The sequence below is a fragment of the Panthera pardus genome, unplaced genomic scaffold (genome assembly GCF_024362965.1).
Source record: "Panthera pardus isolate Hobbes unplaced genomic scaffold, ASM2436296v1 HiC_scaffold_13, whole genome shotgun sequence".
NCBI lineage: Eukaryota > Metazoa > Chordata > Mammalia > Carnivora > Felidae > Panthera > Panthera pardus.
Window position 1 is genome coordinate 50,491,784 of NW_026526688.1, and position 13,805 is coordinate 50,505,588.

At 35.9% G+C, this 13,805-nt stretch overlaps 1 protein-coding gene across 9 annotated transcripts in view; it reads left to right on the forward strand.

The window, feature by feature from the left end:
* Positions 1-13,805, forward strand: part of HMBOX1 (homeobox containing 1) — a 192,942-nt gene that overhangs the window by 79,020 nt on the left and 100,117 nt on the right. For all 9 annotated transcript variants that reach the window (XM_019440899.2, XM_019440900.2, XM_019440901.2 and 6 more), the window contains exon 3: positions 11,464-11,940. In XM_019440899.2, the coding sequence (XP_019296444.1) occupies positions 11,464-11,940 (477 nt within the window). The remainder of the gene's footprint in view (positions 1-11,463; positions 11,941-13,805) is intronic.

Here is a 13,805-nt window from a genome sequence, read left to right on the forward strand (position 1 = left end):
GCAGATGTACAATATAGTGATACAATTATATACTCAGTGCTCATCATGATAATTGATGACAGGATTACTCTTAATCCTCTTCGCCTATTTCACCCATCCCTCACCAGCCTTCCCCTTGGTAACCATCAGTTTGTTCTCTATAGTTAAGAGTTTGTTTTTTGCTTTGTCCCTTTTTTCTCTGCTCGCTTGTTTTCTTCCTTAAATTCCACATGAGTGAAATCATATGTATTTGTCTTTCTCTGACTGACTTATTTCACTTAGCATTGTACTCTCTAGTTCTATCCATATTGTTGCAAATGGCAAGATTTCATTATTTTTATGACTGAATAATATTCCATTGTATATCTATACCACATCTTTTTTATCCATTCATCTGTCAGTGGATACTTGGGCCACTTCCGTAAGTTGACTCTTGTAAATAATGCTGCAGTAAACATAGGGGCTCATCTATCTTTTTGAAATAGTTTTTTGTTTTCTTTGGGTAAATACCCAGTAGTAAAATTACTGCATCATAGGGTAGTTCTATTTTTAAATTTTTGAGGAACCTCCATACTGTTTTCCACAGTGGCTGCGCCAGTTTGCATTCCCACCAGTAGTGCATGAGGGTTCCTTTTTCTCCACATCCTCACCAACACTTCTAGTTTCTTGTGGTTTTGATTTTAGTCATTCTGACAGGTGTGAGGTGAGATCTTGTAGTTGTTTTTTTTTGTTTTTTTTTTTAAGTTTTTGAGAGACAGAGTGTCAGCGGGGGATGGGGGTGGGTGGGGGGGAGGGAGGGACAGAGAGACACAGAATCTGAAGCAGGCTCCAGGCTCCAAGCTGTCAGCACAGAGCCCAACGCGGGGCTCGAACACGTGAACCGTGAGATCATGACCTGAGCCTGATGCAGATGCTTAACTGATTGAGCCGCACAGGTGCCCCTAGGGATCTTGTAGTTTTGATTGGCATTTCCCTGATGATAGTGATGTTGACCATCTTTTCGTGTGTCTGTTGACCATCTGTATGTCTTTTTTTTTTTTTTTTAACGTTTATTTTTGAGACAGAGAGAGACAGAGCATGAACGGGGGAGGGTCAGAGAGAGGGAGACACAGAATCCGAAACAGGCTCCAGGCTCTGAGCCGTCAGCACAGAGCCCGACACTGGGCTCGAACTCATGGACTGCGAGATCATGACCTGAGCCAAAGTTGGCCGCTTAACCGACTGAGCCACCCAGGCGCCCCAAGTATGTCTTTAGAAAAATGTCTGTTCGAAAAAAAAATGGAAAAATATTCTATGCTCCTAGATAGTTAGAACAAATATTGTTAAAATGTTAATACTACCCAAAGCAATCTACATATTCAATGCAATACCTATCAAAATAACACCAGCATTCTTCACAGAGCCAGAACAAACAATCCTAAAATTTGTATGGAACCAGAAAAGACCCTGAATAGCCAAAGCAATCTTGAAAAAGAAAACCAAAGCAGGAGGCATCACCATCTCAGTCTTTAAGCTGTATTACAAAGCTGTAATCATCAAGAAAGTATGGTACTGGCACAAAAACAGACAGATCAATGGAACAGAATAGAGAACCCAGAAATGGACCCACAAACGTTTGCCCAACTAATCTTTGACAAAGCAGGAAAGAATATCCAATGGAAAAAAGACAGTCTTTTCAGCAAGTGGTGCTGGGAAAACCAGACAGCAACATGCAGAAAAATGAACCTGGACCACTTTCTTACACCATACATAAAAATAAACTCAAAACGGATGAAAGACCTAACTGTAAGACAGAAAGCCATCAAAAGCCTAGAGGAGAAAGCAGGCAAAAACCTCTTCGACCTTGGCTACAACAACTTCTTACTCAAAAAGTCTCCACCTCCGGAGGCAAGGGAAACAAAAGCAAAAATGAACTATCGGGACCTCATCAAGATAAAAAGCTTCTGCACAGCAAAGGAAACAATCAGCAAAACTAAAAGGCAACCGATGTAATGGGAGACGGTATTTGCAAACAACTTATCAGATAAAGGGTTAGTATCCAAAATCTATGAAGAACTTATCAAACTCAACATCCAAAAAACAAACAATCCAGTGAAAAAATGGGCAAAAGACACAAATAGACACTTTTCCAAAGAAGACATCCAGATGGCCAACCAACACATGAAAAAATGCTCAACATCACTCATCATCAGGGAAATACAACTCAAAACCACAATGAGATATCACCTCACACACCTGTCACAATGGCTAACATTAACAACTCAGGCAACAACAGATGTTGGTGAGGATGCAGAGAAAGAGGATCTCTTTTTCACTGCTGGTGGGAATGCAAACTGGTGCAGTCACTCTGGAAAGCAGTGTGGAGGTTCCTCAAAAAACTAAAAATAGAACTACCCCATGACTCAGCAATTGCACTACTAGGTATTTATCCAAGAGATACAGGTATGCTGTTTCAAAGGGGCACATGTGCACCCCAGTGTTTATAGCAGCACTATCAACAATAGCCAAAGTATAGAAAGAGCCCAAATGTCCATCAATGGATGAATGGATAAAGAAGATGTGGTATGTATATGTATATACACACACATACCACGTATACATACATACATACATACATACATACATACATACATACAATAGTGTATTACTCGGGAATCAAAAAGAATGAAATCTTGCCATTTGCAACTATGTGAATGGAGCTAGAGGGTATTATGCTAAGCAAAATTAGTCAGATAATCATAGGACTTCCTCATGTGAGGACTTTAAGATACAGAACAGATGAACATAAGGGAAGGGAAGCAAAAATAATATAAAAACAGGGTGGGGGACAAAACATAAGAGACTCTTAACTATAGAGAACAAACAGAGGGTTGCTGGAGGGATTGTGGGATGGGGATGATCCAAATGGGTAAGGGGCACTAAGGAATCTATTCCTGAAATCATTGTTGCACTATATGCTAGCTAACTTGGATGTAAATTAAAAAAATAAATTTAAAAATATAAAAACAAAGTCACTGTTATAGAAAATACAACAGAGAAAAAATGATAGTTAAAAACAGTTGAATGTTAATATATATAAAATAACACATATTACCTTTATGACATATAATAAGTCTTTTACATAATGTAAAAAAAAGAAAAATGTTCTTGTCTTCTCATTTGTTAATTGGATTATTTGTTTTTTTGGTGTTGTATAAATTCTTTATATATATATATATATATAGTTAATACAATTTATCGTCAAATTGGCTAACATACAGTGTGTAAAGCGTGCTCTTGGTTTTTGGGGTAGATTCCCATGGTTAACCGTTTGCATACAACACCCACCCAGTGCTCATCCCAACAAGTACCCTCCTCCATGCCCATCACCCATTTTCCCCTTTCTCCCACCCCTCCATCAACCCTCAGTTTGTTCTCTGTATTTAAGAGTTTCTTATGGCTTGTCTCCTTCCCTCTCTGTTTGTAACTATATTTTTTTCCCTTTCCCTTCTCCCATGGTCTTCTGTTAAGTTTCTCAAGGTCCACATATGAGTGAAAACATATAATATCTGTCCTTCTCTGACTGACTTATTTCATTCACCATAATACCTTCCAGTTCTATCTGTGTTGCTGCAAATGGCATCATTTCATTCTTTCTCATTGCCAGTAGTATTCCATTGTATATATAAACCATATCTTCTTTATCCATTCATCAGTTGACGGACAATTAGGCTCTCTCCATAATTTGACTATTGTTGAAAGTGCTGCTATAAACATTGGGGTACATGTGCCCCTATGAATCAGCACTCCTGTATCCTATGGGTAAATTCCTAGTAGTGCTATTGCTGGTTGTAACGGTAGCTCTATTTTTAATTTTTTGAGGAACCTCCATACTGTTTTCCAGAGCAGCTGCACCAGTTTGCATTCCCATCAACAGTGCAAGAGGGTTCCGTTTCTCCACATCCTTGCCAGCATCTGTTGTTTCCTGAGTTGTTCGTTTTAGCCATTCTGACTGGCGTGAGGTGGTATCTCAGTGTGGTTTTGATTTGTATTTCCCTGATGATGAGTGATGTTGAACATCTTTTCATGTGTCTGTTGCCCATCTGGATGTCGTCTTTGGCAAGTGTCTGTTCATTTCTTCTCATGTCTTAAGTGGATTATTTGTTTTTTGGGTGTGGAGTTTGGTAAGTTCTTTATAGGTTTTGGATACTAACGCTTTATCTGATATGTCATTTGCAAATATCTTCTTCCATTCCATTGGTTCCCTTTTAGTTTTGCTGATTGTTTCCTTTGCTGTGCAGAAGCTTTTTATCTTGATGAGAGCCCAATAGATCATTTTTGCTTTTAATTCCCTTGTCTTTGGAGATGTGTCGAGCAAGAAATTGCTGTGGCTGAGGTCAAAGAGGTTGTTGCCTGCTTTCTCCCCTAGGGTTTTGATGGTTTCCTGTCTCACATGTAGGTCTTTCCTCCATTTTGAGTTTATTTTTGTGTGTGGTGTAAGAAAGTGGTCCAGGTTCATTTTTCTGCATGTTGCTATCCAGTTTTCCCGGCACCATTTGCTGAAGAGACTGTCTTTATTCCATTGGATATTCTTTCCTGCTTTGTCAAAGATTAGTTGGCCATACATTTGTGGATCCGATTCTGGGTTCTCTATTCTATTCCACTGATCTGAGTGTCTGTTTTTGTGCCAATACCATACTGTCTTGATGATTACAACTTTGTAGTAGAGGCTGAAGTCTGGGATTGTGATGCCTGCCACTTTGGTTTTCTTTTTCAATATTACTTTGGCTATTCAGGGTCTTTTCTGGTTCCATATAAATTTTAGGATTGTTTTTTCTAGCTTTGAGGAGAATGCCGGTGCAATTTTGACTGGGATTGCATTGAATGTGCAGACTGCTTTGGGTACTATAGACATGTGATGATATTTATTCTTCTAATTCATGAGCAGGGAATGTTTTTCCATTTCTTTGTGTCTTCTTCAGTTTCCTTCATAAGCTTTCTGTAGTTTTCAGCAAACAGATCTTTTACATCTTTGGTTAGGTTTATTCGTAGGTATTTTATGGTTCTTGGTGTAGTTGTAAATGGGATCAGTTTCTTGATTTCTCTTTCTGTTGCTTCATTATTGGTGTAAAGAAATGTGATCAATTTCTGTACATTGATTTTGTACCTGCAGCTTTGCTGAATTCACGTATCAGTCCTAACAGCTTTTTGGTGGAGTCATTCAGGTGTTCCAGGTAGAGTATCATGTCGTCTGTGAAAAGTGAAAGTTCGACTTCTTCTTTGCCAATTTTGATGCCTTTTATTTCATTTTGTTGTCTGATTGCTGATACTAGGACTTCCAGCACTATGTTAAACAATAGTGATGAGAGTGGACATCCCTGTCATGTTCTTGACCTCAGGGAGAGTTCTCAATTTTTCCGCATTGAGGATGATATTAGCTGTGGGCTTTTCATATATGGCTTTTATGATGTTTAGGTATCTTCCTTCTATCCCAACTTTATTGTGGGTGTTTATTAAGAAAGGATGCTGTATTTTGTCAGATGCTTTTTCTGCATCTATTGGCAGGATCATATGGTTCTTATCCTCTCTTTTATTAATGTGATATATCACATTGATTTGTGAATATTGGACCAGCCCTGCAGCCCAGGAATGAATCCCACTTGATCATGGTGAATAATTCTTTTTATTTGCTGTTGAATTCATTTTGCTAGTATCTTATTGAGAATTTTTGCATCCATGTTCATCAGGGATATTGGCCTGTAAGTCTCCTTTTTGGTGAGTCTCTGTCTGGTTTGGGTATCAAGGTAATGCTGGCTTCATAGAATGAGTCCAGAAGTTTTCCTTCGTTTCTATTTTTTGGAACAGCTTGAGATGGATAGGTATTAACTCTGCTTTAAATATCTAGTAGAATTCCCCCGGGAAGCCATCTGGCCCAGAACTCTTATTTGTTGGGAGATTTTTGATAACTGATTCAATTTCTTCACTAGTTATGGGTCTGTTCAAATTTTCTATTCTTCCCATTTGAGTTTTGGTAGTGTGTGGGTGTCTAGGAATTTGTCCATTTCTTCCAGGTTGTCCAGTTTGTTGGCATATAATTTTTCATAGTGTTCTCTGATAACTGTATTTCTGAGGGATTGGTTTTGATAAATCCATTTTCATTCATGATTTTATGTATTTGGATCCTCCCTCTTTTTCTGAGAAGTCTGGCTAGCAGTTTATCAATTTTGTTTATTTTTTCAAAAAGTCAGCTCTTAGTTACATTGATCTGTTTTTCTTGGATTCTATATTGTTTATTTCTGCTCGGCTGCTGGCCTTGGAGTTTCTTTGTTGTTCTGCTTTGAGTTCCTCTAGGTTTTCTGTTAGATTTTGTATTTGGGATTTTTCTTGTTTCTTGAGATAGGCCTGGATTACAATGTATTTTCCTCTTACGACTGCCTTTGCTTTGCTGCATCCCAAAAGGTTTAGACTGTTGTGTTTTCATTTTCATTTGTTTCCATATATTTTTAAATTTCTTCTCTAAGTGCCTGGTTGACCCATTCATTCTTTAGTAAGGTGTTCTTTAACCTCCATGCATTTGGAGGTTTTCCCAGACTTTTTCCTGTGGTTGATTTCAAGTTTCATAGCATTGTGATCTGAAAATGTGCGTAGTATGATCTGAATTCTTCAATATTTACTGAGGGCTCTTTTGTGACCCAGCATGTGATCTATCTTGGAGAATGTTCCATGTGCACTCAAGAAGAATGTGTGTTCTGCTGCTTTAGGATGAAAAGTTCTGAATATATCTGTGAAGTCCATCTGGTCCAGTATATCATTCAGAGCCATGGTTTCTTTATTGATTTTCTGTTAGATGATCTGTCCATCATTGTAAGTGGAGTATTAAAGTCTCCTGCAATTACCACATTCCTACCAATAAGATTTCTTATGTTTGTGATTAATTGTTTTATATATTTGGGTACTCCCGAATTGGATGCATAAACATTTATAATTGTTAGCTCTTCTTGATGGAGAGACCCCATAATTATGATATAATGCCCTTCTTCACATTTTGATACAGCCTTTAGTTTAAAATCTAGTTTGTCTGATATAAGTATGGCTAATCCAGCTTTCTTTTGACTACCAGTAGCATAATAGATGGTTCTCCATCCCCTCACTTTCAATTAGAAGGTGTCTTCAGGTTGAAAATGGGTCTCTTGTAGACAGCAAATACATGGGTCAATTCTTTATGTATTTTGGATACTAACCTTTTATCAGATATGTCATTTGTAAGTATCTTCTGCCATTTATTAGGTTGTCTTTTAGTTTTGCTGTTTCCTTTGCTGTGCAGAAAGAAGCCTTTTATTTTGATGTAGTCTCAATAGTTTTTCTTTTTGTTTCCCTTGTCCCAGGGGTCTATCTAGAAAGATGTTGTCAGAGAAATTATTGTGCTCTGTTCTGTCTAGGTCTTATGGTTTCAGGTCTCACAGGTCCTTAATTCATCTTGAGTTTATTTTTGTGTATGGTATAAGAAAGTGGTCTAATTTTATTCTTTTGCATGTAGCTGTCCAGTTTTCCCAATACCATTTGTTAAAAAGAATGTTTTTTCCCCATTGCTTAGTCTTGGTATTTTGCCAAAGATTAGTTGACCATATAATCGTGAGTTTATTTCAGGGCTCTCCATTCTGTTCTATTGATTTACGTGTCTGTTTTTGTGCCAGTACCATACTGTTTTGATTACTACTACTTTGTAGTAATGGTACTTTGTAGTATATCTTGAAATCTTGTAGCAAGGTACTTTGTAGTATATCTTGAAATCTGGGATTGTGATACCTCCAGTTTTGTTCTTCTTTTTTAAGATTGTTTTGGCTATTTGGGTCTTTTGTGGTTGCATACAAATTTTATGATGATTTACTCTAGTTCTGTGAAAAATGCTATTGGTAATTTGATAGGGGTTGCATTAAATCTGTAGATTGCTTTGCATAGTGTGGACATTTTAACAATATTGGCTTTTATAATTCATGAGCATGGAATATTTTTCCATTTGTTTATGTCATTTGCAGCTAATTTTAAAGAGAAGTTCCTAGGATTAGGGGTTAATATATTACTAAGCACTGGATGGAGCAGACAAAAGGTTAAGGGTTATAACAGAAAGTGGAGTGTTAAGTGTACTTATAAGCCACTCAGAAAATGTTCACATAGATATTCAACAAACTTTATTTAAGCATAATATACCTACTGAAAAATACACCTATCAATAGTCACAACTTGATGGATATTCACAGTGAATGTAACAGTGTAATGTTAACTAGCATAGAGCATAGAACATTAGCAACACTGCATAGCATTTTAATAATATATCATTTATGTTAAGCAGGGTGTATTGTTCTTTTGAAATTGGTCAGGAAAAAAAGTAAATGAGTTACTCTGGTTGTGAAATTTTCTCTTCTCTGTCAACCAGCTTATGATATATGTGGCAGGGGGGCATTTATTAAGCTAACAAGTAGTAAAGTACAATTGTAATAGCCACAGTATTTAGGTAGCTAACGATTGGGAACAGTCCATGTGTCTAAAATAGAATGGATAAACATGTAGTATATTCCCATAATGAAGTACTACTCAACAATAAAAAGGAACAAACTACTGATACAACGTTGTAGATCAACCTCAAAAACTTTATGCTGAGTGAAAAAAGTACATAGAAATTACACAAAAGAGTACATAGAACTTCCATTTATATCAAGTTCTAGAACAGGGAAAACTAATCTGGGGTGGGAAAAATTTGAGCAGTGGTTCCCTATGAGAGAAGCAGTCCCGGATTAACTGGGAAGGGGCCAAGGATTAACTGGAAATGGGCACTTCTTGGAGTGGTAGTAAAATTCTTTATCTTCATACACATTTTCACAGATTGTGTGTGTGTGTGTGTGTGTGTGTGTGTGTGTGTGTGTGTGTGAGAGAGAGAGAGAGAGAGAGAGAGAGACAGAGAGACAGAGAGAGAGAGAAGGAGAGAGCATGCAGATGTTTTCACAAGTCAGGGAGGGGCAGAGGGAGAGGAGGAGAGAGAATTCCAAGTAGGTTTCATTCCCAGTGTGGAGCCTGATGCAGGGCTCGATCTCATGACTGTGAGATTATGATCTGAGCCAAAACTAAGAGTCAGATGCTTAACTGACTGAGCCACCCAAGTGTCCCTTTTTAAATTATTTTTATTTTATTTTTTATGTATTTCATTTTTACAGTATGTACTTCTCAAAACTCTTAGAATGGTAAACATAAGATTTATGCATTTTCTTTTATGTAAATTTTACCTCAAAAGAAAAACGTGAACAAATAACTGAACTCAAGTTAATGAAATGCATGTGGAAGTGTCTAGGAGGAAGTGTACAGATGTCTGTAACTGAATTTGAAATGCATAAAAAAAGATGAATGTAGGTATGAATGTAGGTATGAATGCATAGGGAATGCATAGGGAATGGATAGTTAATGGATATAATGGATAGTTATAAAGTAAGTAAAATGCTAATGAGAAAATTCAGATGGTTAGTATGTGGGTGTTCACTGTAAATTTATTTTAATTTTTCTGTATGTTTATTATTTTTCATTATAAAATGTTGGAGGAAAAAACTTAGGCAATACAGTAATCATGAAAATAGGACTTTTGTCATGGATAGCTTGTCACAGTGAGTATTGGAAGAAAACAGAAGATAATGTTTAGGTGTAAGACATTGTAGCCTGTGACCACAAATGGCTTGCAACATGTTATTTTTGGTTCACAAAATGTTTGTTTTTATTTTTAATTAGCCTGTCTCTAAAACTAGAGTGATTTCACATAAAAGGTCTAGATTTCTGTCTGCTTATTTTTAGGATTTGAAAGACAAAACAATCAATGGAATAAAATAGAGAATCCAAAGATAGATACAGGTTTGTATGGATATTTTGCATATGAGAAAGGTGGTATTTCAGGTTAGAGGAAAATAAACATATTACTCAGTGAAGCATTTGGGAAAAAATAAAGCTGAAATCCTTTCACACTTACTAAGTAAATACAAATTCCAGATGGACCAAAGATTAAAAAAAAACAAAAAACTATTCCTAGAACCCCTAGTCCATCAGTAGAGTGATTTTATCTAAGTGGTTTTAACTGGAGACTTAAAAGAGTATAGCCTATATCTCAGATCATAGGATTCCAGTAAGTTCTGCAATATACTGGAAAACGGAATCATACATGCTTTTGGAGTCAATAAGATCTAGGTTTAAATCTTTTTTCTGCTCTTAATCAGACTTTTTGCAAGGTACAGAACCAATCTGAGCCTTAGTTTCCCCAATAATCAGTCAATATAAAATCTTAAAATTCTGCCACAGAGGGTTGTTTTGAAGATTAGATGAAATTTCATTATATGAAACTGTTGCCCAATTCCTGCCGAGAAGTGAATGTTCAATAAATTTGCAGTAGAGAGGGATGAAGAAACAGACTTTGAACAGCTATGGAGAACTGGCCCAGAACAGATATTTACCTGTAAAGGTTGAGAAAATTCCTTGACGTTTATTTCCATTAGCAAACACTTATCTAGAGCCTACTGTATGCCATGAATCCTATTTGGCACTAGAACTATAATAGTAAAAATAGAAGAAATTACCACTTAAAAAAAATCTTAAATTAGGATAGTCAGGTTTTTTAAGAAAAAAATTCAAGTAGTGAGAATATTTAAGTTTGATAATTTCCTTAAACTTAATATTGTTATGACTCTGGCATTTTGTGGTGTGCTACAGTTTCTTGTGTTAGTTAAAGGAACCATGTGGAAGCAATTTTCTAAGAAAAATGAATAGTTTGGCTACAACCATGAAAGATCAATTTCTTGGGATAACTGTTAAGAGAGAATGCATTACAGAGATGAGATACTAAACGAAATTGCTAAGTGGTGGGTGAAATGCTTAATGAGATTTTTAATGTACTTCTCTTTTCCATTTAAATATTTTTGCTAGTTACTAGTATTTGCCTAGGCTTACCTTACCAAATCATTTGTTTACACTAAATGAAGATAATAGAGTTCCTAGGTCAGTTTTGCTGATATTTAGTAAATCGAGACAATACAAACTATTTTCTCAATAACTTTTCATTAACAGTACTCTAATGTAGAGTACTGAATTTGAGATGGTAAAAATACCTGCAAGTAATCAGATAAGCTAGGATTAAAAGTATATGTATCTAATCTGCTATTTTGGTATTAATGCCATATCTGAAATTGTGCTTCCAATATTTACCAAATTGCAGAAAATGTAAATTGTATGCCAAATTGGGTTTTACGTTATATCTAATGTCCATCTGCTAATAAACTCCGTAACTATACCAATCCATTTGCCATGACAATAATGTTTTGGCATGGAGAGATTATTATAATATATAATGTAATTTTTTATAATAGTAATGTCTTAATCACTTTCATTAAGGTGTAGAAATATTTTGCATCTTCTGAGCATTCTCTATAATGATACGTTTTTTGGTAGTATTGTAAATAAACTTTTTTTTTTTTTTAGTTTGCTGGAAACCATGTCTCACTATACAGATGAACCCAGATTTACCATAGAGCAGATAGATCTGCTTCAGCGCCTTCGGCGTACTGGAATGACTAAACATGAAATTCTCCATGCCTTGGAAACGTTGGACCGTCTTGATCAAGAGCATAGTGACAAGTTTGGAAGAAGGTCCAGCTATGGAGGAAGTTCTTATGGGAATAGTACCAACAATGTTCCAGCATCTTCCTCTACAGCTACAGCTTCCACACAGACCCAGCATTCTGGAATGTCCCCATCACCTAGCAACAGTTATGATACCTCCCCACAGCCTTGCACTACCAATCAAAATGGGAGAGAGAATAACGAGCGATTATCTACATCCAATGGAAAGATGTCACCCACTCGCTACCATGCAAACAGCATGGGTCAGAGGTCATACAGTTTTGAAGCCTCAGAAGAGGACCTAGATGTAGATGATAAAGTGGAGGAGTTAATGAGGTTAGTTATTCTGCTTACTCAAGAGTCCCCAGAATGTCTGTGTTCTTAGATTGGTTTTGAGTAATATACTGTATTTCAGCTACTTACCTGTTAAGAATTGTGATTTCCCCCTCCTCCTCTTGGAGATGAAAGAAAAAAAATTTCTAATTTTATGATTATAATTCAGATTTTGTCTTCTCTACCTTAGCCCTTTCTCTTTGCTGCTTGATAAACCTTTTACATTCTGTTTACCAAAGCAGAAGTTAGCCTTCTCTTTGTAGTTCTAATTGCTAACATCTGTATTTTCTGGATTTTTAACAGACACATTCTGATCCTTAGAATTTTTTTTTTGATCCTTAGAATTTTTGAGAGAGATGATTTTATGATACAAAATGTATACACTCTTAATTTTTCACTCTAACATACCACAACAAAAGAATTTTGAGGACCTGGTATTTAAAAAGTGTACTTACAAAGAATAGACATGGTTTCTACCCCTAAGCAGCTAAAGTTCTAATTTAAGAGATGCATATATTTATATATTTTTTGTTATCCGTTACAAGGGAAGTATAAGCCTTTGTTGTTTTAAACACTGAAAAAGAGAAAAGTCCACTTTCAACAGAGGTGATTAGGAAAGACTTCACACTGGACCTGGAACACTTTGAGGACAGAACCATGTGTTTTCAAATGTTGTGTTTCCAGAATCTAGAATTGTCCTTGACACAGAGTAACGGTTTAGTATGTTATGTGAATGGATGAATTTGAGCTAAATCTGAAAGAATAGCCTTTGTTTTGAAATATAGGAATTTTATTTAAAGTTAAGGGAATAGTAAATAATAGGTAGAAAAGGCAAGACATGTTTAGGCTTCTAAAGATTGTATGGGCTAGACTATGGTAATAAGAATATTACGACTCAGTACAGGTTTTGGAAGATTTGAGTTCCACGCAAGTAGTTTATGTTTAATTTGACTGGAATTAAGGCTTTTTTACAGGTCTGTGGGAATAGACATGATAAAAGCATTGTTTTCAATAGATTACCACTACTGTAGTAGGGAGGAGAGCCTGCAGGTAGTTACAATAGATAATGAAAGAATTTACAGTACGAATTTTGTCAGAAATAAAATTAAAACCTATGAGTTATAGTTCTTCCTAAAGATTTTAAGACTTGAAGATAGTATAATGGTGACTTAATATTGCCGTATGGAAGATCTATTCTATAGTACTGCCATGGTAAAATACCTTTTAAACAAACAGTCCCAAATTTGTTTTTAGGGTTACACTGCCTTATATGGAATCATGAGTTGAAGGGCTATTGCATCTAGATGCCAATGTAATTCCTGTGATGAATAGGTTCATAGAGCAGCCATTGGACCCTGTTATTTAAATGTTTAAAACTTAAAAATATAAGAGATCAATTTGGCTTTGAATTCATTGTCATTTATTAAAGCAGCTAGCCACAGTTTAGGTGTTCTTTTGATTTTAATATGTATATCATTGTCATGATTGAGCGAGAAAACCATTTGGGCAAATAGAAGTTACTTAAGTCACTGAAATATAACAAGGTTAGCTTTTAATTATTCTGAGTAGAGAGGGTATCACTAATAAAATTTACATGCTACTCGTTTTTTGTTGTTGCTGTCATTAATCGGTTTTAATAAGCTTTTAACATATAATAGTTAATTCCCAAATGTGTATTTAGGGAAACTTTCATGTTAACAAAGGGCTCTGGGAGGTTGACCAAGATCTAAAGCTTGACTACAATGGTCTAAAAACTTAACTATTAACTCTTACATTGGCATATTGTTGTAATGCAACTATGTTTTCAAAATAAACAGAAAACCTATTTAGCAATGAACAGGATTTGTAATTAAATCCCACCATAAATG